The sequence below is a fragment of the Parasteatoda tepidariorum genome, chromosome 2 (genome assembly GCF_043381705.1).
Source record: "Parasteatoda tepidariorum isolate YZ-2023 chromosome 2, CAS_Ptep_4.0, whole genome shotgun sequence".
Taxonomy (NCBI): Eukaryota; Metazoa; Arthropoda; class Arachnida; order Araneae; family Theridiidae; genus Parasteatoda; species Parasteatoda tepidariorum.
This window is the reverse complement of record NC_092205.1, coordinates 19433575-19461551: the sequence shown is the minus strand read 5'-3', so window position 1 is coordinate 19461551 and position 27977 is coordinate 19433575. Positions and strand designations below refer to the sequence as shown.

At 31.1% G+C, this 27977-nt stretch overlaps 2 protein-coding genes across 2 annotated transcripts in view; one reads left to right on the top strand and one right to left on the bottom strand.

Moving 5' to 3' along the window:
• The window catches only part of LOC107438457 (caveolin-3-like), a 49066-nt gene extending 34598 nt beyond the window's left edge, over window positions 1-14468 (bottom strand). Inside the window, exon 1 of the mRNA XM_016050760.3 lies at window positions 14195-14468. Within this exon, the coding sequence (XP_015906246.1) occupies window positions 14195-14242 (48 nt within the window). The 5' untranslated portion in view covers window positions 14243-14468. The remainder of the gene's footprint in view (window positions 1-14194) is intronic.
• Window positions 14469-23619: 9151 nt separating this feature from the next.
• Window positions 23620-27977, top strand: part of LOC107438502 (sulfotransferase ssu-1) — a 16108-nt gene continuing 11750 nt past the window's right edge. The window contains exon 1 of the mRNA XM_071177257.1: window positions 23620-23841. The gene's annotated coding sequence lies outside the window, so the exon portion shown is untranslated. The remainder of the gene's footprint in view (window positions 23842-27977) is intronic.

Below are 27977 nucleotides of genomic sequence, written 5' to 3'. Positions count from 1 at the left end.
CATCATCATAGAAGATTTTGCCTTTACTAGGTATTTGTCCATCTTACATTAGCGCATAAAAAAATTTGAACGTCTTACATGAAAAACCATACCTACAGTAAACACGTGGTTGCAGAGAAATGTGTTCTGAAAGGGGTTCCGTGGTTCGGAGGGGTTGTGTTCTGTTGTTCGAAAAAGTTCTGAACAATGCCTACTGGTAAATAGGGAAGCTGGATAACGGGGCAAGTGTTGAAAATAATGAAGATCCAGGAAGAAAAGTGAAACGGATTTTATTCTAAATGACATAATTCGAAGCTTTTTCCAAAATGCGAGAAATTCGCGAATTTTGAAATTGATTTATAGAATGCGCGAATTTCTCGCGGTAATCATTTTTTAATGCGAGAAAAGAAAAAAATATGCGAGATTCTCGCGTTCTCGCGCTGTAGTGAAAACACTGATATATATATATATATGCTTTCAGCCATGTTAGCGTCTTGCAAAAAAGTTGTAAATGACATTATTACTAAGCCATAATTTCATTTATACCATAAGACTCTTATTTTTTTTTAATGACACGGCGGATACTCAAAATGGCTCGAGTGCAGAAGTATGGCCATCTGCATTTAAAACCATAATTCGATAAATAAAAACTCTTTTATTACCATTTATGACAACTCTTCCAGATTTTCTCGAAGATTTTATTTTTATGTTAATTGTGGTAACAAAAGTTTTGTATTTATGCTTAATTCCTGCCTTAACAAATTGGATTTATTATAATTTTAACTACCACTGCATTTAAATAATTTAAATACACATAAAATGGATCGGCTAATTATAATACTTTGTTATATACTTTGATGACAAAAGGTAATTTACAGAGATGCCAACTTGCTTCTGACAGCGGATAAATATTTCGAGTGGTAGTTTTTTAATGTATGATTCTTGGTTTAATAAATTCGATTTATAAGGTTTTTATCTACCACTATTTCTAAATAATTCGAAGGCTTACGTAATTCGCCACCTTAATAAAGCTTAGTCATAGGTATAATTTTAAAAAGTTAGCAAAATTTACCATACATCTGCAAATTTTAGTTTATAGTTTTCTACCTCTTTTTAAATTATTTTATCGTGTCCGGAGCAGTTGGCATCTCTGAATTTAAGTAATTGCTTACAATATCACGTCATTAGTTGTGTCACTACAACTGAGGAAGAACTATTTTGATGCGAGCATAAGGTGCAATGAAGTAATGCATAGCGTGCACAATTATTATAAATTTGTCACAAGTACAAAAAATTTAGAAATTTGTGACTTAAAATATTATATATCCGTCTATCTTATGATATAAAGCGCTAATACGTATGCACGTAGGAATGTCCCAGGCGGCTAAAAATGTAAGAAGTCGTAATTTAATTTTTTATTTATTTAATTTATATAATTATTCAATCGTAACTACCACTGCGATATGCATTGTAAATTGCTCATATTTAAATCAAAAATAATCTGTACTAACACCTTGAATTGTAAGCTGAAAGAAATATACAAGAAAAAGTTGCTAATTTCTTTTCTCTTTTTAATGGATTTTAAATTTTTATCAATCAACACTTTAAGTGGCATCCCTGACGTCTATAAACAATCGATGGGATCTCTTTTTTAACTCTTTCGAAGGCCGTGGGAAGTATACTTACCACCACTTTTAATTTAGGTTTCCATTTGTTAATAACTTCAGCTTTCTTGAAGTGCGTTTGAATAAAATTGGTAACATTTGTTAGTTTAACACGTTCACGCCGGGCTGACCCACTGGTGGATCACGCTAGATTGTCTCATCTTGGCAGCGCACCGGAGTAAAAACTGGTGACAATAAATTTCATTTTTTAGTTTTTTCTGGGAATAATAAAAATCCATAACTACCAATTGTTTTTAACGAATGCAATTTTTATATTGAATTGCTTCTTCGCCGTGATAAAATTCCTTACAGTGAATTGTTATTGTTGAGAATAGATTAATTCCTCCCGAATATTATCTAATATCGAAATAGTTCTTCTACCAGTATTTTCTCTATTCCTGTACCAGTGTTTTCACTTTTCCCGGCCTGAACGTGTTAAAAAACATATAAAAGATATTGCAGCATTTATAAAATTTATTTTATAAATAAAGAGAAATAAAAGTCAATAAGTTCCTAATAGGTCGTGTTAAATATATTTACCACCAAAAAAATTGCATTTTTCTAAACTAAATGAGTTTTTTTTCTTAAATCAATTACTATTCTTAAAATTATTTCAATTCCAAAAATACTTTAATTTACCTTCACTAGAGATAAATGGCCCATTAAAGGCTTACGTTGGCGACAACGAACTGAAAACTGAACCTGCCAACTTTTACGTGTTTCAAAAAAGCTTTTTCTCAGTGGCGAAATATCTATTGAAGTGATATTGGTGGGTAAATACTTACCTTACCTTTCCCCATCACCACAAACTCGATAAAATGACTAGCTCGTAGTGTTTATGTTTAAACTATTTAAATATAGTGGTAGTTACAGGAATATTAAATAAAATTTGTTAAAACCTAAGTTTAAAAAATAAATATGAAACATGAATGGGAAAACTTTGCTGCCACATTAAAAAAAAGAAAATAAAAGTTTCCGGAAAATCAGGAAGAGTTGTAAGATATTTAGTATCAATAGAGTGATAAATCATGCCGTGACTGCTTGAATATAGGCGATAAGGAAACTTCCGGATTTTCCGAAAGGTGTTATTTTTATAATTAATGTAGTAACAAAGTTTTTGAATGAATTCATGTTTGATTCCTGTTTTAACAAATGTGATTTATATACTTTTAACTACCACATCATTTAAATAGTTTAAACATACATAAGGAGTACCAGCTGTAAGTGATGGTGAATCTTCACCATTCAATTGCGCTACGGTGATTTATCATACATTCCCACTCAGATGAATTAGTTAGAGCCCTTCGTGGGGCTGATGCTCAGATAACTACAACATATGAGTATGAGTAAGTGATGGTGAATTAGGTAGTTAGTTCGCCATAACAGGAGAGAAACTTTTTCGAAACGCGTAAAACAGGGTTCGTACGCACCTGGAAAAAATTAATGACTGAAATCAATTTTGTTATAAAGAAGCTGAAAATTTCTTAACATTAACTTCCACTATCGAATTAAAATTTCATAGCTGCCACCTTTGAATCCATATATATTTATTTAGAGAAAATGAAATATTCTGGTAGCTACAAACATAATGATATAAAAAATTAGATTAATATTACTACCACTTTTAAATTTTTTCCAGGTGCTTATGAACATTGGTAAAAATTGTAGCGCAGACAATTTTTATAAATTTAACTAAAAAGCTTATTAATTATTATATTCTAAAAATCTCTGTACTCTTTTGCAAATTAAGAAAAACCATTATCCCTACTGTCCCCATAGAGAGAGCCTGTTTGCTTCAAAGCACGCGCCAAATGGATGCCAAGTTCCCGGCTCGAACATGAATCGACGTTATACAGCCTTTTTTCGTTGCTTGTTTTTTTAATTAGGAAAGCAAAACTTATTGAATGATTAATTAACTAGTAATAAGAATAGATAAAAATTATATCTAAAAACCACAAATATACATCTTTCTGTTCGCATTTTGAGAAACTGATAAAATAATAATAAATACGAGGGTTGCTATTTATATTTCTGGCCTAATAATGAAAAAACAAATATGTAGGATCGAAATTGGTTTTATTGTTTTTCAAAATATTCTCCACGATGATGAATACACTTTTGCATGCGCTTGAACCAATTTTCAAAGCACTTTTTCCAGTCCGATTGAGGTAACTCCAAAACATGCGTTTTGAATGCATCAACCGCTTCTTCGGGGGTCGAAAATCGTTGTCCACGTAATTTATTTTTGATGTGTGGGAATAAGAAGAAGTCATTGGGTGCCAAATCAGGGCTGTACGGCGGATGACCCATCAGTTCGATCTTTCGCTCCGTCAGAAATGCCTTTGTTTGAGTCGATGTGTGAGAGCTCGCATTGTCATGATGAAGAATGATTCGCCTGTTCTTCTGCTTTTTTCGAATTTCTCCGATGACTTCTGGCAAACAAATGGTCGTGTACCATTCAGAATTGACCGTCCTGCGTTGCTCTAACGCCACTGTTGCCACATGACCGTTAATGCCGAAGAAACAGGCAATCATTTGTTTCGATGTGCTTCTTCCTCGAACAACTTTTGTTGGTTTTGCCTCGTCTTGGAAGACCCATACAGTTGATTGCTGTTTTGTTTCCGGCTCATATGCATAGATCCATGATTCGTCACCTGTGTAGATGTTATACACAGCCTTTGATGTACCTTGAACGTATTTTTCCAACATTTCCTTGCACCAATCGACACGAGCCTTTTTTTGAGCGTTTGTCAGATTATGCGGGATCCAACGCGAACAAATTTTTTTTACGCTCAAATGTTCATGCAATATTTTATTGATGCTAGTCATACTAATGTCCAAAGACGCCTCTATCTCACGGTATGTCACATGACGATCTTGCTTTATCAGTTCACGCACAGCATCGATCTTTTCTGGCACAACAACGGATTTTGAACGACCTGCACGGGATTAGTCCTGGATCGAATATCGACCACGATTAAATTCGTTATACCAATTTTTTACAGTGCTGTAGGATGGCGCTTTATCGCTGAATAAAGAATTAAGTTCATCGAAGCACTCTTGTCTTAATAATCCACGTCGAAAGTTATGAAAAATAATGACACGAAAATGTTCACGATTCAATTCCATTTTTTGAAAGAGAAGAACGTTTCAATTTACTGTCAACAACACAAATGAAGCTATAATGGTTAATCGTCAGCTGAATTTATGTTTAAAAATATCAAACTTTCGATTAAAATCGTCTGCGGTCGCCTAGCAACACTTACTGTTGCCAAGGCCAGAAATATAAATAGCAATCCTTGTATTGTTTCTTGTAGGCCATTTTCTTCTGCAGTGAAGCAAAAGTGAAAATTTTTCATCTCGCATTTGATTTGTTAAAAGCACGTTAGTATAAATCGCGCTATTTTTAGTGCTCCAATCAAATCCAATGCTCTTGCAACATCATACAGTTTTCAAAAACGAATGTTCTCCTTATTTATCGAACTTTTACTTTTAATTCTTAACTTTTTAAAGCCTTTCTATTGTTTTGAAAGCTTATTTGTATAGTTTGTTAACGAAATAAAACAGAACTATGTGCATTACTTAAGTCCTATGTCTCAATGGGTTTTTCTTAACTTGCCATGAAGTATAGTTTATTTTATTTTATTCTTAGTTTGAACTCTTTAATTGATTTTGATTGGCACGTAAGCTAATTTGAATGTATCTATATTTTTTCAATATCTTTCTTTATTTTTAAAAACAGTTGCTTTTTTAACGTGAACAAGTCATAAATCTAATTATAATTGTTTTAATTAATATTGCGACTTATAAAAGAGCAAATAAAATCCTAATGGGATATTTTGACCAATAATACTATTTTGAATAAGTAATCTAAGTTTTTTTTAGTTATTGACGAAACTTAGGACGTATACATATTCCAATTTCACTCATTTTAATGGGCAATTTTTCTTAAATATATAAAGTAGTAGAAAATGTTATGCTTTACCGTAAGATTTTCAATGTTACGAAATTGATTTATGATGATTTTAACCACCACAGTTTTTAAACAATTTAAACAAATTGGTTATATCTCTACGTCTGTGAAGATTTTTAAGCAATGGCAAAATTTAATAAACTTTACTTTCCTTATTAATAATTAGACAACCACTTTCAGTATTTCAGGAATCTTTTAACTTTTCGAGTTTGTAAATATAAATTTATATTTAATAACTGAACTTTATTCCAAATATGAAAAAAAAATTTTTTTTTCGTCAAGCAATTGTCTGCATTAAAAGCATACTTTTTATATTTATTTAGGAGGAAGGATAACATATTTTTTCAATTAACTGAAATAGAATTTTGATTTTATAAAGCAGTTCAAAAATAATATTAAATATCTGCTTTGAGGAAAAGTAGTATTTCTAAAAATGAGCTACAGCGTAATTTCTTTTTAAATTCGCAATTTTACAATAAGTAGTCCAAATTAATAAAAATACAGTAACAAATTGTAAATAAGTGAAATATTTATTTAAAATAATCTACTAGAGGAAATAAATACACTAATAAATGTTAGCAATTAACTCTTAATCTTTTATCACAGAAAGCTCTATCTTTGTCTTAATCAAAAAGTGGCAACGAATGTTAGGTATACCTCTATTAGTCTAACCAGAAAATGAATCCATCAGAAAATGTTTAGATATTCAAACAAACATTAAAGCAGGAAAAAGTAATAAAATAAAATATATGTGTGCTAGTAAGACAGCACTTCTTCAGGGGACAACACTGTCTACAAACACATAGGAGCCTTTCTATTGTCAGTGGAAAAACCAAAACTGACAGTGCCCCGAGACCCCATAATGAATAGACAAATGAGAAAATCATTACCAAAATTGAAAAGCACTGAAAAACAATGAACCATCAAACACTACTCAAAACTACACAAAGTAAGACTTAAAAATGAAACGCCAACTTATAAATCAAAATATATAAATATAGTAACAGTTGCAGTTAGATAAACCAAATAAAAATAAAATAAAATATAAATTGCCAAATCAGTAAGAAAATATTATAAATCAAGTGCTCACACCTGTTTGAAATTCCTGAACAACGAAACAAAAATATTCAATGAGCAGAAAATTCTTCAAGTGCTGCCATCTGCTTTGGAAAAAGAAATCCTTAATTTTCACCGCATAGGCCTATTTACGTGGGCTTCAATATCGGTCAAACTATTTTAAAGTATTTAAAATATTTTGAATTAAAACATCAAAATTATAGTAATTAAAAGAAAAATTATATATTCTATTTTATTACTTTTTCCTGCTTTAATGTTTGTTTGAATATCTAAATTAAGTATACCTCTATTAGTTAATATATTTGAGACAACCACTATGCATTATTTTGTAAAGAAAACTTTAATTCTGACCTACAAGACTTCTAAACATTAATATGGTATCTTAAAAAATGGAATTTCCTACTAGTGTTAACGTGAATTTATTTCCACTACTAAGCTCTTCCAAGAAACATGGAACCACATAGTAATTTTAACATGTCCTCAGTAGCTCCACCATTGTATGTCCACACAAGCCTCGTGTTGTTATTTGCTCTTTTAATCTCCTTCAGTTAAGTCAATGCCAATCAAAAGTTATTATTAAAATACGCAATAAGAATATTCATTCATAACATACATAAAATAATATCTTCGACTGTTAAAAACGATGAATGAACCAAGTCTAAAGCTTATTAAAGCAAAAATTAAGAATTTTCATTTTCACCAATAAAGGCTTATTTCGTAATATGCTACTTAACTATCTCGTGATAAGTCTTTTAATTATGTAGGAAAGTGTAGCACTATTTTGCCAATTTTATTAAACTTGCAGAATCTCATACCTGACAACTCTTCCGGATTTTACGGATAATTTTATTTTCATATTTAAAGTGGTAGTAATTATATACTATTTTTTCTTTTATAAACATAATTTTTNTGGCTTTTAAGTCTGGTTTTATTTAATTGCAACTTGATTCTGATTTTGTACGAATGCTTTTCTGAATCACCCGTCCCCAAGAGGTTAACAATCTCGTGTTAAGTCTTTTAATTATGTAGGAAAGTGTAGCACTATTTTGCCAATTTTACAAAACTTGCAGAATCTTTCAGTGCTAAATAACAGAAATAATACATTTGTCTACATTAGCTTCGTGTTCACACTAGTTCCCTCTCCCTATTTGCTTACGCGAAAAAATTAAGCACAGAAAACAGTAATAACTACACAGAGGAAAATTTTTTCTGTTTTGTTTTCTGTTCCACGAAATTTTTGAACGATCTTATATATTTTCGCGCCACTAATTTCAAATTTGCAATCGAATTCTCTCAACGAGCTACAATTTTTATGCAATTTAATAATCTGTTCCTAACCTTACATTTTTAAAATTACCTCGAGTGAATATTAAGTATCTACTTCTCTCTACGTAGGGAGTGGTAGGGAGATGGTGATTAGTTTATGATGCGATATGGTAAGGTCATATATTTTTTGTCTTGTTTTATTTTCAAAGGAGAAAACAAGTGAATACGTATGTACATAAACCTATTCGTCCTTTATAAATTTATATAGGGTAAACTAACCAGTGAAGGAACACTTAACTTCGCTTGCCTTTTAAAAAATCATATTAATTTCAAAATTTGTAATTTTATGTGACGCTTATCGTCACTTAATTCAGAATCACAATAAAACATTTAAAATAGATTTATCGTAAATTGCAAAATAATTGATTAGATTNTACATAATATTGTTTTAAAGTTTTGGAGATTCAATTAACAAGTAGTAAAAAGACCAAGTGAAGGAACAGCTCTTACCAGTGAATGAACACCCAGTAAAGGAACACTTAATTTTGGTTATTTTTTAATGCTCTTTATGAATTTATAAGCCATACAAATATTTAAAAACTAGCCTATTCTTGAAATTATAACATATAAATACTTGGAAAATGTTAACTTTTTTTTTGTAATCATGAATTGTAAATTAAAGTGTCAACATATTGACACATACTGTTCATTCACTGGGAAATCTATGCCCAGTAAAGGAACATGCCTGTTCCCTCACTGGTTAGAAGTTGTTTTTCGTATTTTTAACATACTTTTGATGCGGAACATCACTAAAGGTACAAGAAAATTAAAGTTTATCTTTTATTTTCATTAACTTAGAAAAAAAACCAGTAAAGGAACACTTGTTCCTTCACTGGTTTTTCATCGTTTGGTGATCCAGTGAATAAACACCCCCTTATCTCAGTACTTTATTATGCTATGATGCTTAAAAAAAATAAAACGTAACTTCAATAACTATATTTTGAATTCTCTTTTTCACAGTGAGAAAAATAAAACTATTACATGCAATTAATTCCACTTCAAACATATAAATACAAACACTCACCTTATAATTTTTTCAAAGAAACAAGGTGTTGCAGAGATAATAACAAATTCAAAAATTTTTCCAGAGAAGTCTATTTGACCAGGTAATCCAAAACATTGCTAGATGACTTCCTATTGTTTGGCAGTAAGCTATTGTTACCAATCAATCTAAAGAAAAACTTTCAAATTCTTATTTTTAATCAATATATATGAAATGTTCCTTCACTGGGTAGTGTTCCTTCACTGGTTGGTTTACCCTATATATATATATATATAGGGTAAACTAACCAGTGAAGGAACACTTAAGCTTCGCTTGCCTTTTAAAAAATCATATTAATTTCAAAATTCGTAATTTTAGTTAAATGACAGTGTCAACATATTTGTTACTAATTGCAAATTATGTAAAAAAATTGTAGAGAACTTACATAATATTGTTTTAAAGTTTTGGAGGTTCAAATAACAAGTAGTAAGAAGACCAAGTGAAGGAACAGCTCTTACCAGTGAATGAACACCCAGTAAAGGAACACTTAATTTTGGTTATTTTTTAATGCTCTTTATGAATTTATAAGCCATACAAATATTTAAAAACAAGCCTATTCTTGAAATTATAACATATAAATACTTGGAAAATGTTAACTTTTTTTTGTAATCATGAATTGAAAATTAAAGTGTCAACATATTAACACATACTGTTCATTCATTGGGAAATCTATGCCCAGTAAAGGAACATGCCTGTTCCCTCACTGGTTAGAAGTTATTTTTCGTATTTTTAACATACTTTTGATGCGGAACCTCACTAAAGGTACAAGAAAATTAAAGTTTATCTTTTATTTTCATTAACGTAGAAAAAACCCCAGTAAAGGAACACTTGTTCCTTCACTGGTTTTTCATCGTTTAGTGATCCAGTGAATAAACACCCCTTATCTCAGTACTTTATAATGCTGTGATGCTTAAAAAAAATAAAACGTAACTTCAATAACTATATTTTGAATTCTCTTTTTCACAGTGAGAAAAATAAAACTACTACATGCAATCAATTCCACTTCAAACATATAAATACAAACACTCACCTTATAACTTTTTCAAAGAAACAAGGTGTTGCAGAGATAATAACAAATTCAAACATTTTTCCGGAGAAGTCTATTTGACCAGGTAATCCAAAACATTGCTATATGACTTCCTATTGTTTGGCAGTAAGCTATTGTTACCAATCAATCTAAAGAAAAACTTTCAAATTCTTATTTTTAATCAATATATATGAAATGTTCCTTCACTGGTTGGTTTACCCTATTCAGATAAATAAACCAAACTAAAAATAACATTTTGAAAAATGTCTGTAATTTTCCGAACAAAACTTGTTTCAGATTTGAAATACTCACACCCGTTAACCCCAAAACTTCGCTACCCAACGTTATTTATTATTATTTTCCCTTATTTATATTAACAACGATCAAAAAGTATTTTGAATTGTGAGGTATTTAAAACATAAAATCTTGAATCATGTAATTTCATTTAAAAAAATAATTTCTTTATAGAGCGAAATTCATCAAATCGTGCACAAAAAGTTAGAAAGAATATAAGGTGGGGGGGGGAGGTTTCAAATTTTTTTAAAAAATTTTTTCTTGATTAAACCTATTGTACTGGCTTGAAAGAATATTTTTTCATAACAGCAACGTCAGTGTTTCAATATGCAAACACTGATTTCTAAAGTTTTATATGGCATAGTAAATCAATCTTTCAAATATATAAGTCTATTTAGACAGTTATGAAAATAAGTTTTGGCGAAAAAGCTTAATTTTTTAANTTCCATTACATATTTCTATTAATATAAAAAGTTTCAGAGCTTTTTATTCACTTTAGTTTCTTGGGATTTTATTAACTGAAAAATGACAGTTTTCGTGAGAATGACCCATATATAAAATGTTCCTTCACTGGGTAGTGTTCCTTCACTGGTTGGTTTACCCTATTCGGATAAACAAACCATACTAAAAATAACATTTTGAAAAATGTCTATAATTTTCTGAACAAAATTTGGTTCAGATTTGAAATACTCACACCCGTAACCCCAAAACTTCGTTACCCAACGTTATTTATTATTATTTTCCCTCATTTATATTAGCAGCGATCAAAAAGTATTTTGAATTGTGAGGTATTTAAAACATAAAATCTTGAATCATGTAATTTCATTAAAAAAAATAATTTCTTTATAGAGCGAAATTCATCAAATCGTGCACAAAAAGTTAGAAAGAATATAAGGTGGGGGGGGGAGGTTTCAAATTTTTTTAAAAAATTTTTTCTTGATTAAACCTATTGTACTGGCTTGAAAGAATATTTTTTCATAACAGCAACGTCAGTGTTTCAATATGCAAACACTGATTTCTAAAGTTTTATATGGCATAGTAAATCAATCTTTCAAATATATAAGTCTATTTAGACAGTTATAAAAATAAGTTTTGGCGAAAAAGCTTAATTTTTTAAATTTTATAATTATTTTATTAAAGTAGTAAATTTTTTGCCTATGACCGTACAAGTTTGCAGATATGGGTCCCACACTTCACAGATTACGGCGGCCATTCTTTTTCATATTTTAAGGGTCAACTATCCAAAGAGAAGTATGCTTATTCATAATTATAAAACCACTGGATGAATGCTCGTTCTTCGTACGATGTGAACAAAAAAAATCAATTAATCAGTAAACAGCATTACAAAATTATTGGATTAATATCTAACCCGCACAATCTTGCCGGCTGGGTCTTAAAGTGCTATAGCAGGTTTGCCAAGAACAATACTTTTGGCAAAATTTTTAAAATTATATGAAGTAAAACGAAATTCTTATTCTATTGTGATTATTTTTTTTTATCTCTGCTTCTAACTTTTACCGTTTCAAAGGGAAATTTTTTCTCAAATATTTAAGGTGGTAGTGAAATTGATAATTTAACATTTGTTTTATTGATCTGAATTTGATTTAAAAAAAACTTAAGCTAACATCTAATATAAATAATTCCAACTTAAGATTTAAAAATTAACTGATAGTAATGTGTCAGGCCTTTTTACTGATAATGAAAGCTGCAGATTTTCTAAAATAATGTGAGTAAATAAAATAAGTGACTGAGAGATTTATAATTTTTCATGCCATTTTCGTGCTTGTAAATGAAAATTTATTTACTTAAAAATGGAATAAAGGTGAAATGTTTTAATTCTCCGGACCTACAGGACGAAAACAAAACAGATTTGATGAAAGATATGAAAAGTTACAAGCGAAAAAAAATTTGAAAAGAAAATAATGGGCAAAAAAAAAACAATTACCACTTTTTCTATAAAGGCTATGTTACCACTTTTTTCAATAGCGCTCTTGAATAATTTAAAAAAGAGGTAAAGGTATTTCCAGTTCCTTCCTCATAGAAAGAATTGAAAGAATTTTAAGAATTATGGTGGCTTCTAGTGATTTTCTAACAATACTTGTGTGCAAATAAAGTAATCTCATCACTGATTTAGTAATTAATTTAATTGTATTGAGAATAATTTAAATTTTTTCTGCAAAATAAATCCTATTATTTAAACATTCATGTTGCCCTTTTTTTTCTCAAANAACAATACTTGTGTGCAAATAAAGTAATCTCATCACTGATTTAGTAATTAATTTAATTGCATTGATAAAAATTGAAATTTTTTCTGCAAAATAAATCCTATTATTTAAACATTCATGTTGCCCTTTTTTTCTCAAATGAAGAAAGGTACAGTCTTTTTAAAAGAATATTAAACTCAACTAGATTAGTAACAATCAAATTACGGATTTTTCATTAGATTTTATTTTCTTATTGAAAACAGCAGTTAAATTATGTTTTTTATTTTTGGATTCTAGTTGTTACTTTAAATGTTAAATAGGCCAACTTTATTTCTTAAAGTGAAATTAAAACCTCTAAAATTTCCAACAACCTCTTTAAAATGCGTCACTACATTTTAATTTTTCCCTTTTGTGATTACCCTGTAAGGGTATACTTAATATTGCTATTAGTTAAAATTAAAAAACAAAACAAAAAAACAATCGCTTTCATATATTTCAAATGGAAATAAGAATACTTAAATCAGGAAAATAGTATTATAAAAATCACGTATTTTTTCGTTTACAAAAATTAAAGTTTATTTTATCTCTCTCTCTTTTTGAAAAAAAAAAGGATTAACCGTCAATTAAGTTTAGCAAGTTTATTTGGCCAATAACTAAATAAAACCTAATTTTTTTTAGCTGGTAAAAATATTCCTTAGCGACTAAAATACTAAGTAATAAATAACAACACCAAATGCAAATTTGATAATATGCATTTGGTGACCTTAGTCAAATTATGATAGTCAACACTGATTAGACACAAGGGCAAAATTTTTACTATCAATGACAAAAAGAAAGAAAGGTGATAAGAAAAATTCTTTGCTTTTAATCATAATCAGCTTCAGGCAAAAGTAAGAACTCACAAGTCTCAGTTATTAAAACTATACGCATTATTATATTATAAATGTTTAACAATTAGATTGACGTGACTATTTTTTTAAAAAAGTAAATGATAATTAAGTTAAAACCTGAAAAAAAAAGTTAAAACTGAAATCAATGTACTTCCGCTCGAGCAACGTAGCGGGAATCTGAATAATATAATGTTTAAAACTAATTATGGTGTTAGGATTGGGGGAAGGGTTGCAGAATTCGACTATTTAAATACAGTTGGGAGGTGTATTTAGCTTGGTTACGGTTAAAGTTTGCATGTTGTACAAGATAATATTGAAAGATGACCAAGCTGGTCGTCAAAGATGGCTACTTTAATTATAAAGTACTTTACCCCCACAATTTTTTTTCGAGTAACATTTTGATTTTCTGATCTGGTGGTTTCATAGCCCTTAAATATTATTATGATGTGCAAATTTATTAACATTTTGCAGCTCTAGCATTTGAAAATATATTTAAATATGTAAGCACTAAATTATTTAAATACATATCATACGAAAATTTTATATATCAACTAACAACTTTAAAATAATGTGGTTATTAATATTAAAATTTTAAATTTCAAAGTGGTGACTTTTGGTGCAATATTAGAGTGGATTCAGATCAGAGTGGACTGCAAAGGGTAAAAGGTGAAGAACAATTACGTATTATTAAAACTGAATTTGAAGTTTGTAAACAAACCTGTAAATATTCGGAGAGGCTATTGGGATCTCTGTTGACACCATCCATGATAATAGTGGGGACGGCCTTACGAGCCTCACCACCACCGAAAATTGTTGATGCTGCCGTTTTGTGGCCTCCAAATATCGTTTTCAGATTAGCAATTCGTCACTGTCAAAAGTATCACCCAATTATAAACAACGAAAAAAAATCGTTTTCCTTTCTTATAGCAAACGATTTTCTAATATTCTATGTCTGAAACTCCATGTTCGTGACATTTTCCTTTCTTTGCCGAAGTCTGGCAACGGAGTGAAAAGCTCACACCGAGTGAAGTATTCCATTCGATTAAGGAGTTTCCTAGGTTACTCACGAAGTATACAAAGAAATGGCACGATGTTTTTATTTTGTTTATAAAACAAACTACTCGGAAATACGTTACTTTCTTCGAAATTCTAAGGTTGTTGCTGTCTATATGTATATTATGCATTTTAATGGGTTATAGAAATGCTTCGAAATGTTCTAGGTTTTTTTTTTATCGATATTAATCCTTCTTTATAATCTACAATATTTTTTCAGTTAAAACATTATTTTTTGTTTTTAGTGGAGATATTGGAATAAATAAATATAAGGAATGCATAAAAATTGCTCTAGATTAAAGAGAGGATCACTTTGTTCATGGAATTCTAATTTGAATGTCTTGAACAATGAAATGAGATTTAATGATGGTATTTTTAATAGTATATAATAAAATGGTACTAATTCGGTACTTCTTCCTGGGTGAAGTTTAAATTTCAATTAGAATTATTTATACCAACTTTGATGCGTTACACTTGATGCAATGTAAACATTAGTTTAAATACTTTACACTGTAGATCTGAAAATTTAAACTTGGAGGAATGCTAATTTGAATACTTTACCCCTTAAATAAGGTACTTTACAGTTTATACAATGTAGACTTTAATTTGAATCGAAATTGTAAATTCGATACTTTACACTTGATGCAAGGTAAACATCAATATGAATACATAGCTTTTATTCGATATTATGTTTTTGGTGCAATGTTAATTTTAATTTGAATACTTCGCTGTATGAATTTGATACTTTTATTTGAAGGAATTTATACTTTAATTTGAATATTGCAAATTTGATACTGCACATTTGGTGCAAAGTAAACTTTATATTGAATACTTTTTTCGATAAATTTGATGTTAATACCTGATTGCACCTGTTTTTCTTTGCTAATTTGATTGTACCTGTTTTAGTTGTTCGGATAATATGCATAAATACCACTGCACGTTTAAACATTAGTCAAGTTTGAATGGTTAAAATAGTTGGATTGTAAAAATTTAGCACATGAAACTATAATCACTATCATTTTATATGAACAAAGTAAATCTGTTATTTAATGCTTCACATGATGAAATATATATGGAAATATATAAAAATTATCTTCAGCGTAGATTTTAAAAATTTTAAAACAGAAAAACAAATATTCAACAGTGAAAAGTATTTATTTTAGAGAAAAATTTAAATTTTTAGTCTGATAAGTAACTGAAAAAATTTGCACTGATTTCTATTTTGAGCGGTATGATTTTATATGTTTATTTTGATGCCAAAAAAATTTCATTATTGTTCAAAAAATGATTTTCGGATAACATATTTAGCATTAAAATTTTACTAATGTGAATATGTTGCAAACTGCAGTGCAAACAAATATAACCCATTTAATATCGTTTGCTGCATTGTTATTAGCAAAACAATAAATTTTGATTTAAGAAAACGTTACAGTCAAATAGGGAATAAATTTTGCAGCAAGGTTGTGGCAACCTGTTGTTAGTAAAAACAGAGCGCCTAGTTTTCTGTTCATCTTCTTTTGAATGAGTTATGCCAATATTTGCTGCGCAAAGATGGTTAATTCTGTGACACAACGAGTATTTCTAGTGTTAGCCACCTCCATCGTAACGTTATGAGAAGTTCCAAATGGACAGATCTGGTCACCGAATAAGAAAGCAACCATCACAGACTGATTCTGGAGAGGAGGAAGTACTAATTTCCATAAATTAAGTCCAGGGCGGTGGAGTCGAAGAAAATATTGATGGAGTCGGAGTTGAAAAAATTAAGAGTTCAAAATTATTAAACTCTTAAGATTAGAAGATTATATATATATATATATATATATATATATATANATATATATATTTCAGTTCAGGATACAATATGTTGAGGTCATTTTTTTTTGTCCTATACGTTATTTTCAAAGAAGCAGAAAGAGTAAATCTATGAATATAAACATGCATCTTTCTTATTAACTTGTATTAACTTCTTATTAACTATATTCAGATAAAAAATAAACTATGCCGAAAATACCGCTTCGAAAAAAAATCTGTAGCTTTCCCAAGGAAACTAATTTAAATTGTCCATATCCGAATTAGGTAAAATCACAGTACTTGTATAAATGCAACAAAATATTTGTTCAAATAAATTATTAAGAAATAATCTCTTAATTTATAAGTTTCAATACCGAATCTTTCTTAACTTAGAAAAAAAATAATTAAATAGAGATGCAAATTAATATACTCTATCAATTGCAATACTTTCCTTGTCCATGAATATTCACTGAACATTCTTGTTTCAATGAAGTGTTTATGTATGTAGGTGTACACACGTGCGATGTTGATATTCAGCTCTAATCTTATAACGGTTTTTCACAATTAAATATTTTGCATAAATACACAGGGTGTCCCAAAACTCAGGGTACATACGTTAGTGAATGATAGAATACAACCAGACAAGCACAAACTCCCATACAATGAAAGTCGTAGGGCGCTAGAGGGCGATTCACAGTGACCGCCAAAAATAGGCTGCTCACAGCATCTGTCTTCATTCGTTATGTAGATCACCGATGAGATGCATGTGAACTCAAAACAGGAAAAATCTAAGATGTATTACATGTATGGAGCTGCAGACGATAATGCAAGGGAAGTTTAAAGATTGCACCGAGTGCATTTTCTTACGAGACGCGCCCCTTATGAGAGGACGTTTCAACGACTGCACCAACAAATCTGCGAGAGGGGTTCCTTTTCAAGTTGCATAAAGGTTACCGAACGTGGCAGGAGTGTAAGAACGCTCTCTGTAACGGATGACATTGTGCCTCCTATGAGCGAGAGGCCTGAATTTAGCACGCGGGCAGTGTCCCAAGCCGCTCACGCTTCCCGTAATACGGTGTGGCCAGTGCTGCAAGAAAGAATGCATCCCTACCATGCTCAACGAGTTCAGGACCTGGAACCCCCGGATTACTAAGCACGTGTTAATTTTTACCTCGTGGTTTCTTACCCAGATGGCTGTGGTCCGGCAATTTTGTGCATATGTATTGTTCTCTTACGAATGCGCATTCATACGCGAGAGTTTTTCGAATATACACAACTATTATGTTCGAGTAACTGAAAACCCGTACACACTACGTTCATGTTCGTTTCAGCAACGTTTTGCGTTAAATGTTCGTGACGGATGCACGCACAATCATTCGTTTGGGCTATACCCATTGCCAAGAAGCTTGGATGGAGATTCATACCTTGTGTTTTTCCGAGAGGTGTTGCCAGAACTGTTAAAACCATATTTCAACACATATCACACGAGAAATGTGGTTCTAACAAGGCAGGGCACCAGCTCATTGCGATGTGGATGCACGTAACGTCTTAGCTTTCATGCATCCGGGTTGATGGATAGATTTGCGGTGGTCCAATCACCTGACCGGTCCACTCACGTCTAGACTTTGTCTACTGGGGTCATATCAGGGCTAAAGAGAATACAAGGGCTAGTTCACTCCNAGCCCTTCTATTCTCTTTAGCCCTGGGGTCATATGAAGAGCCTCATCTACGACGATATTTTCAAAAATTCTGCTCTAAACCTTGTTGCCTTGATATCCGTTTGCTTCTGATACTATAAGAAAGCTACGGTGTCTTCGATAATGTACGGCAGTCGCACCTTCGACGTAGTGAAGCTTGCGTTAATGTTGGCGTAAGCAATTTAGAGCAGTTCCTGTGATGGGGGACTTAATGTTGTTTAATTTGATTTTGTTGAATAAAATATTTTTCTTTTTTTAATCGGTGTATTTTCATTTCACCTATGTCTGTCTTGTTACCTATCATATCGTGAAAAAGCATGTTTCGCGCTCTAGCGCCTTACGATATTTATTCCGACTATGGATTGCATGGTGGTTTGTGCTTTTCTAGTTGTGCTCTATCATCCTCCAACGTATGTACCATGATTTTTGGGACACCCTGTATACATTTAAAATTTATTTCTCCAATTGTGAAAATTTAAAACAACTACAATTTAGAGTCGACCGCGCAGAAATAAAAAATACGTAAGTTCTTTAAATTCACAGAACAAAATGTTTGCGAAATTTAAACATTCGTTTTTTTACCTCATTTGCCTTAATAACAACTTTTCGTTTTAATATAAAAATACAAAATAAAAAATCGAGTGTTAATGTGTGTAAACACCAAAATAGTGAAACATATTTCGCATTAAACTATCAGAACAATAATAATGTTTTTCTTAAAAAATTGGGATGTTTTAGTTGAGACTCTAAGAGTATAATTTTGCAATATACCAAAGCAAATTAATAAGGTTATATACATGGCAACTTTTTTGAACTAAATGTTAACAAAGCTTAAAAGTGGTAAAACCTGTGACCAAGTCCGATAGTTAAATTCGCAGCCTTGTAGCTGAATCTAGTCTAGATATATGAATTTTGTTTGCTGTATATACGTAAGTTGAAAATTAAACAAATAAGCTGAATTATGATTTTCATTGATAAGAAAACGAAAAAAAAATTGCTATAAACGTTGGAAATAGATAATAGTAAATTTTATTTCTCTATTAACAAATTTAGCAATTTCATTTAGATTTGAAAAGCGTAATGTTTTATACTAATGCGATTTTTTTACAAATACATGTCTTTTTCATAATTTATCCAATACAATGTTATTAAAGAGCTTTATACCAATATTTGTTTTTTTAAAAAAATGCCATTTTTTCCATCGGTATTTTACTTAATAATTTTCAATTTCGTCTGGAGTTTAACCGAAATATTAAGTAAATAATGTGTTATTAATTGGATTTACGTACAAAAATATAATTACTAAGTTTCAAAAATGTTCCTTATTCTTGGAACCCCTTCAACTTTTCCACGGAACCCTAGAGTTCCGTGAAATGCAATATAATAGTGCTGCGTAAGCTTTATTAACTTTTATTTTAATATGAGCTGTAATACCACCTAAAATAAGTTGATAACGAAACCACGTTTAATTTTACCATGTAAGTAGTCGACCTGGTTCAAGTCTTGAAGAAATAGTCATAATGAAACTTGAAAATCGCTAATATCAGATAAATATTTCATGCTATTAATTCTTCCTGCATTAGCTTTTTTATTACTATAGTTCAGGTAATCTTATTAATATTTATAATCGTAGTCTTATCAATGTTTGTAATCCTATGAATAATAAAATTTCCAATTAATTGTAACTAACCATATTGCAATTATTTGGGAGTATTAAAAAAGTCACGTAACCAATCAAAACTGCGTTAGTGTAGCACATCGTTGCTGAAGACGCGAACTGTAACAACGATTTGAATCTCGCGTGACGATTAAGTGAAATAGGAAATTGTGTCTTTGGAGAAAAATTTCCTTGGTCATTTCCCTTTTCGACAGTGTTAAGGGCGGAACATTAATCACTTGATTTAAAAACAAAACAGTAAAAAAAAGGTCAATTGAGGGGATTTCTTTCAGCCAAATTGCAATTCTTGGGAAAGTCACCATCTGCTCGACATTGTACTTATTCACTCTTTAGGCGTTCAGCAGGACTTGGTGTGATTTTTCCTCAATTTTTCTTAGATTCGCCTAATTTTTTTTTTCGGAAGTAGAGTTGTCATTCTAATAAATCAAGAGAGTTCTTTAAGAGGGAAAAAAAGAGGTGACAAAATTCGCTTGGTTCTGGGTGGATGTGTTAAGTTTTTACGTCGAATAAAAAAATTTCACGTCAAAAAAAGTAGACATCACATATATGCTACCCATAGTGAGAGTAATGCGGTAATGTATACAATGCCTGCTGTTTCTCGGCAATGTTATATACTTTACATGGGCATTGTAAACAATGACAAATATTCTTTATTAAAAAAGTGATAGTATCGTATATTGAATGTAAATAACGAAGAAAGACATCATAGAGCTCTATTTTTCCTTCCTTTTCCTTCTCAAAAAAAAAAGACTTTAGAGTTGATAACCAAAAAAAAAATAACAAAGCCGCATTATTCAAAAAAAAAAAATTTTTTTTTATGAAACACAATTTTCTATTTAACTGCATTATTTAGTTTTGATTAATAATATCTATTTAGAAAAACAGTGTGGGTTAACTTCAAAGAAAAAAAAATTAAACTTAAATAAAACATTAATGTACCGGAAAAAAATTGGCAAAATTATCAAAATTTTTGATAATTTTGGCATTTTTTTTAAAGCCTCTCCGCGAAAGAACTGGAACTAATTGGCGATGCATATGGAGTTTTAAATCATTTATGTGTGGTGGTGTGGAAAATAAGTTTAAATGAATAAAAATAATACATTAAAACTTAAACATAGCTACCACTAGAATAAACTTTTTCAAAAATCGTTGAAAGTAGTCAGCCCTGATATATATATTAATAAACTAAACATATATAGATATATGATTGAGTGTTTTTTTAAAAAATTCTGTTTGTTTAAAAAATGACACCTGTGCTTCACGGCCCAGGTGCTCAATAAAATCAAAACACTAGGACTAGAACTTTCAGATTTTACGGAGATCTGTTGGTATCACCCAAATATGATACGTGCGTCTAAAAACACAGAAAGTGAGAATCAATAAAAACCAAATGACTGTTAATAAGAAAATAAAATTGGAATTAAATAGTCCTGATATTGATCTTGATATTGGAACATAGTACTTGCTTAAAGCTAAAGGAAAAATATATCTACTTAGTACCATGTCCAGAGAAAAAAAAAGGATTGTACCTTAAGTAAATGTTGTTCGACTAATCGGATTTTCAGGCAACAAAAAGCTGTTTTTATGGTTCCAAAGATAAACCTTAAATATGGTAATTAGTGCCGACAATTATTTGAATCAATAAATCAAACACAAAAAACGTACTTCTTGTACGTGAATGTCCGATCATCCGCCTGAAAAAAAAAATAATTATTCAGAAAAAGTACGGTTTTAAGTTTGATTTCATAACTTAAGATATTGTCTATATTGTGTTAAAATATTGTCTGCATATTTAAAGTTAGGCTTTGAGAACTATTAAGATTGTGTCCTTAGTACACGAAAGTTCAAATATCCGTCTGAAAAAATTTCAGAGAAAGTAAAGTTTTATGCTTGATTTCTTTTCAAGACATTGTGTTAAAATATTGTCTGCACACTTAAAGTCAAACCTTGGAAACTATTAAGACTGTGCCCTAGTACGTGAAAGTCCGATCATCCGTTCGATAAAAGTTATGATTATTCAGAGGAAATACGGTATTAAGTTTGATTTTGTAAGTTAAAAAATATTATATTATTGTATACTAGGAGGCTTCGCCCCCTGCTCGCTGGCGCTCGCCAACCTCCGGAACTGCTTTCGCAGTTCATTTCGGATTGCTTCGCAATTCAATGCTCGCTTTGCTCGCTCATGGATACGTTCTTAACGTCTAGCTTTTGAATACTTTTTTGAATACTGAAGTTCCGAAAACTTTTCACTGTAGAAAATTCGAAACCTGTACATTTCAATATTAATTTGAAATTGCAAACAGTTCACATATTTTTCTTAATCACACTATTCTAAATTTCAGTTGTTGAGAAAAGTAACTGTTGTAAGTTTTGTTTTAAAGTCTTTCCCACCAGAGGGCTAAAGCCATGTGTTGTAAAACAATATGAAATAGTAGTCTGCCACTGAACGCCGGATGTAAAGCATCGGCTTTGATGAAGATAATTTTGTATTTTTAATTCTCTGAAGGGCGCCACCTTAATAATATGGAATTTGTAAAATAAATGTATATATTTTTGATTGTTGATGAAGCCCATCATTTTGTGTTTTCATCAGTGTTCAGAAGCAGAACAACTATAAGTTTTTTATTTTATCACAAAAATATAAAATGTATAAAAAACAAAGAAAAGAGTAAGAAAATGAGTATAGTCATAGAAAAAGTTAAAATTATAATATAGTATTTGTCAGTTAAAATAAAACTTTTTGTTTAAGTCATTGCTAACAATTCAAATTTCTCCGAGGCAATTCTAAAGTATAAATTAAGGTAGTATTGTTAAGTTGAAACACAATATTTTTAGTTTTGATGTCAACAATACAATTCAATTTTTCACAAAAACGATTGTTTCCATTGTTAAGTTCAATGTCAACAATTCAAATTTTTCTGAGGCAACTCTTAACCTCTAAATATTAATTTTTTTATGTACACATTTCTAAATGTCAGTATTCAACCACAAAACAACTTAAAGTCCTCAAATTTAGCATGAAGTTGTAAAATGTAATGAAAGAGGGTCATAGCAATAATGAAAGTAGAAGTAAAGTTAGTACTGTAAAATTAAAACAATATTTTTAATCAATGAGCCAAGTTCTTCAAGAAGCAGTTGTTGAAGTAGGTTGTTTATTTGAACCTTTTTATAGAATTTCTTTAAGAACACAATTGTTAATTTGGGCATTTGGCGATACAACACTTTTAGAATTGAAGGATTTGTTACGTCAAGCGCTCAGGTATCATAATTTTGATCTAGTTGCGCTTCTATGTCATTTTGATTTATGTTGCTAAGTTAACTTTCAAAAAATTCTATGGCTGGCAACAGCATTTTTATTTTTTAAGTTGTTTATTTTTATTTTTTTTAGAATTCGTTATTTTTTTAGCGAAATGTTTTTTAACCTAACAGAATTCTTTGCCGACTGTTTTCTCTATGAATGAAGAAAATAAAGTAAATATTTAACTGTTGTGAAAAGAATCTTATTTAGTTGTACAAAGTACTTCAGCCAAAATTTGGGAGCCACGTAAGAGAATTATATATATTAGATCAGAAACACATCATTAAAAGGCAGAATGCTTTGGTGTTTTCAAAACAAGGCAAACGTTGCCACCGGCGGAAAAGAAATACAGCCAAAATTTGGGAGCCACGTAAGAGAATTATATATAAATAGATAATTGTATATTATTTGCATATTTGAGGCCAGGCCTTGGGAAGTATTAGGATTAAGTCCTATTACGCGTAATTCCGACCATTGGATTTAAAGTTATTATTATTATTATTATTTTGCGCTCACGCTGTACTACCAAAGTCTCTCGATTAATTTTTCTTATGAAAGTTGCAATGTATATATTGATATTTATAGCTTTTATCACTTAAAGTTTTGTTTCGATTCTATGTCGAATAGTTCTTATGCAATAACTGAACGGATAAGAGAAGCATTGTCCAAACTTCTCTAGTTAATCAATATTGATTTGTTTTTACTTAATTCATGACTGAACAATGATATTGTTATCTGAGAGACAAATAAAAGATTATATAATAAGTAGAAGTAATTCCATCTGAAAATCAGTTTTAGTTGATACTGGTTTTTTCGGATATCATAAAAAATCTAAGATTGTCTCACAAGTAAGTTTCATGGATTTTTTATTACTAAAAAAGCAATGGTTGCAATTTCCTATAAAAATTTAAAAAGTTGTATCTTATTTATTTTAAAATAATCAACCAAAATTTTAATTTAACTGAAAGCTAACAAATTACTTAATTTTTAAGTTTCACTTCAATTTGAAAATTGTACTGTATCATAGTCATATAATTGTTCTAGGCTTTTAGGCCTCGTAAGGGCCTTTTACCTCACCATCACGTGTTACTTTATTTTGAAGTTGCTTCAATCATGAATTATTTAAAAGAAAGCAAAGGAAAATAAAGGGGATAAGAGTTGACTGGTAAAATCATAAAATAAGCACCGTATCTAGTTTTCGAGTTCAATATTATATCGTTAATAGTAAAAATGCCATGATGTATAAAATATTTCGTTTAACCAAAAAAATGAGCGAAAAATCTCATAATTCTCTTACAACTATTTTTATTAAATAGGATTTGTAATAACCACCGAAATCACTAAATTTCAGTACAGAACGCTTCTAAGATGAATTTAAATTTAATTATTTTATATATGGGTAGGCCTGCCAATTACAACGCTTTTTGTCAAATATTTTATAGAGACATTTAAGAAAACCAAAGCTTAAAAAATTCGTGATAATTTTGCTAACATTTTAAAAGCCTTTTGCGAACGTTATAAAGTTTACAAATTGAGTTATTGGAAATGAGCAAAAGGAAATATTTAATTTAAACACTAGCTGTACTTTGCTTTAATGTAAGCGTATCTAATGTGGTATCTCCCTTGCCACTTCGTCGGATAATATTTGCCAGAGGCAACAAACGAATGGAATCGAAAGTTTGGTTAACTCTACTTTGTGCTTCGCGTCTTTTTAAATACATTTTCTCAAAACTGAGAAAGTGGTAGCATAATGACTTCATTCTTAGAATTTATCTCGCAGAGGTAAGGTATTTCTATCTACTATCAAGACTCAGCACGGTTTTATTGTAGCAAAGTGGCATATTACACAAGCCCTTAAATTATTTAGAAGTAGTAGTGTAGTAAGTCCTATAAATCGAATTTATTATAACAAGAAACATACATTAAAAGACTACCATCCGAAAATATTTATCCGCTGTCCAGAGCAAGTTGGTTAAGGCATGGTTAAGGTCTGGTTAAGGCATGGGTAACGAATGGGTAATAGAAAAAAGTATCTACATGTCATCAAATATGCTTTGCGACTTTTTACTTACTGGTGTTTTTCATACGTATAGCACTTTTTATACGCCGGTTGTAAATGAGTTAATATACTATCATTTTTTTACATTATAACACTTTTCCCATTCTTGCTGTATAAAAAAAGAGCGTTGTGGATTAACTCTGTGGCTTGCGAGCCTCATATATGTTAGTTTTGTGATTTGGAAGCAACCTGTTTTTGGGATTAAATGTAGCCTATCAATATTTTGCAGCTGAGTTTATTAATTACTGGTTTCACAAATTAGAACTCGTTCTTAAAAACATAAGATGGGTAGTGAAAATAACGTACACTGTTAAAATCTAGACAAAATTTATAAGCACTCTGAAGTATACTGCTACTATCAAGAAATCTTAACTCAGCATCATATTTTAAATCACGAAGTCTTTCTCAACTCCATATTGTTAAACGGTATTGAAAATAGTAAGAGTAAGCTTAAACCTTTGCTTACGGTACCATCACATGTGGTCCACATGTTGCAGCGGCCGTAAGCAAAGGGTTGATTCATTTTGTTTTACCAGTATTTAAAAACTCTCCATGACAATCAGGTCTAGTACATATTAGCTAACTTAAACTAATTCCGAGCATAAATTTTCCAAGTTGTAGGAAAGTGTTTACCGAATTACGATTATAGGTCAACGTGATTATATATTTTGACAGAATTTAAAGAGATAACGTCATCATCATGAAAATTTATCTGGGAAACTGAGGGTGCTGCTGGATATCTTTTTAACTCGGCGTTTGGCGCGAAGCGCTATTTCTTGAGGGCGTTTACGGCGCTTTTCCCATATTTATTTTGAAGTTTTAACTTTAAAGTGGTTCTTTTTGGAAACTAGAATATGAATTGGAGTGAAAAGAAATTGAATATTTTGTATTCTAGATAAAGACGCGCCGCTACAAAAATAAGCAATCATTGACCTAAAGTTTAAAGAGCATTATGTGAGACACAGTGGGAAACAAAAGATGGTTACGAAAAGGTATCGGCCTAGCAGGCAAACCCTCGTACTGATGAAGTTGTAGGTGCATGGAAGATGCTGACTGCACTGATGTGAGATAATTCTGGAGGTGGAATTTTCCAAGAGCATTACCCGAAGGTAAGCAGCTGGAAAGAAGAGTAGAACCTCTGTATTCAGTCTTGTAATTCTGGTATTGAAGAAAAATTAAGGCAGAAGAGATCTAACGATCTCGACTACCTCAGGATTTGAAAAAAATACTTTTTATGTCCTGGCCAGTCTTGAAGCCTTATCCCGAGGAGAATTAGGCTTTTCCCGCAGTTTCTTCAGTTTGAGCTCTCAGCCAGTGAAGTTAGCTCGCAATTCCAGCACAAGGCAGACTCTGATTGACCCTTAATGGAGGTGTAGGAGAGGTGGGCTGGCGCACTTCATGCAACGTGATTGGCCGTTGCAGTTCCTTTGCACATGATCAAAAAGCAGGCAGTGGTAGCATAGAGTTTGCCCGCGGCCACCCCTGTGACTCTCCTTAGTGATGTTGTTTCCCTCGATGTTTCTCGAGGTCGTAGATTCTGCGATGATATTCTTCAAGATGACGCGGAAGATAGGCAAATTCACGTAGAATAATGTTTCGGAAGATTTGCTGACCCTTTTCCTAAATTGGACTAATTTTGTACAGTAAAACCCTGGTAAAATATTTCCCAGATCGTCAGTCTTGAATTCAGCATTTAACCCTTTGAAAATTACTTCCGATTCTCAGGATTTCTGCTCAGAAGTGGCCTTTACTGTAAAAATCTTCACCCACGTCGGTGGCAGAGTATCCTATCAATTATCGTAGAAGTCGCTGACTGGGAAGAAGGAGGCTGCGAATCTATGATGATGTCAGTTGATTCGGTGTTGGCCTTAGATTTCTTCTTCTTCTTACTCTTTCTCGCAGTAGATAATGTTTCAGTAGGCCCAGGTTCAGAATAAAGCTGAGGTTTTTCCTCAGACTTTCTATCAGGATTTTCAGGAATGGGAGTATCACCACTACTAAGCAGTATCCAGGGGTGAACGCGAGACGGAAAAGAGAAGAGGCTGGTAGTAAAACCATTTCACTTATTGATAGTTTCCGGGAGGAGTTCATTTATTCTTTTTTTCAAATTATTCAACAATATCTACTTTATCTAGGAAAAGTAGCTGTTTTATATATACGCTAAAATTATAAATGAAATCTTGATAGTTACAAAAAATTTATTTTTCTCTAAAAAAGTGCTAGAATGAAATGCCTTTCGTACCAGTTTTTTTTTCCATCTTGATGTACAATATAAGGGCTTTCAGCAATGACTGTATTACAGTAATAATTAATACTAAGAGTCCCGTCAGTCATTTCAGTCCCAAATCCTCAAGTCTTGCTTGATGAACCTGTTTCAAATCCTCAATAGAGAAATTCTCGAACAGTATGATAAGAGACCGTGCAACCGAGCTTCATATCTCATCTTTGGGATGGATATGCGGATGCCTCCGTGTCCGAAATATCTAGTCGTCATATCTCCGAGCTTGGTCATTACACAACCTTACCCGATTAAATCTAAGTCAGACTGTGAGGAACATTATGTGATAGTCTCACTCATTTATTTATATACTTTATTTACTTATGCGTAGTGGTGGGCGAAACCTTTTTAAATTAAATTTATAAATTCAAGAATTAAATGAAAAATATCAGATTTGCCACTACATTACGTCTTCCAGAAAATCCGGAAGAATTTGTGGCCAAGAAGATTTGTAGAAATTCGCGATCGCAACGCTCGAGTACGCCGTCTAGCGGGAGCCTGTAAATATCGGACATTAATTTATCACGTTTTCATTTAGTTCCATCGAAAGCATTGACTGAATCAGACGCCATTTTTTAGCAGCAAATAAGGAACAAAATTTCCCTAAGGAAAAGGCTGAGGAACTTGAAAAAAATCTCCAGAATATT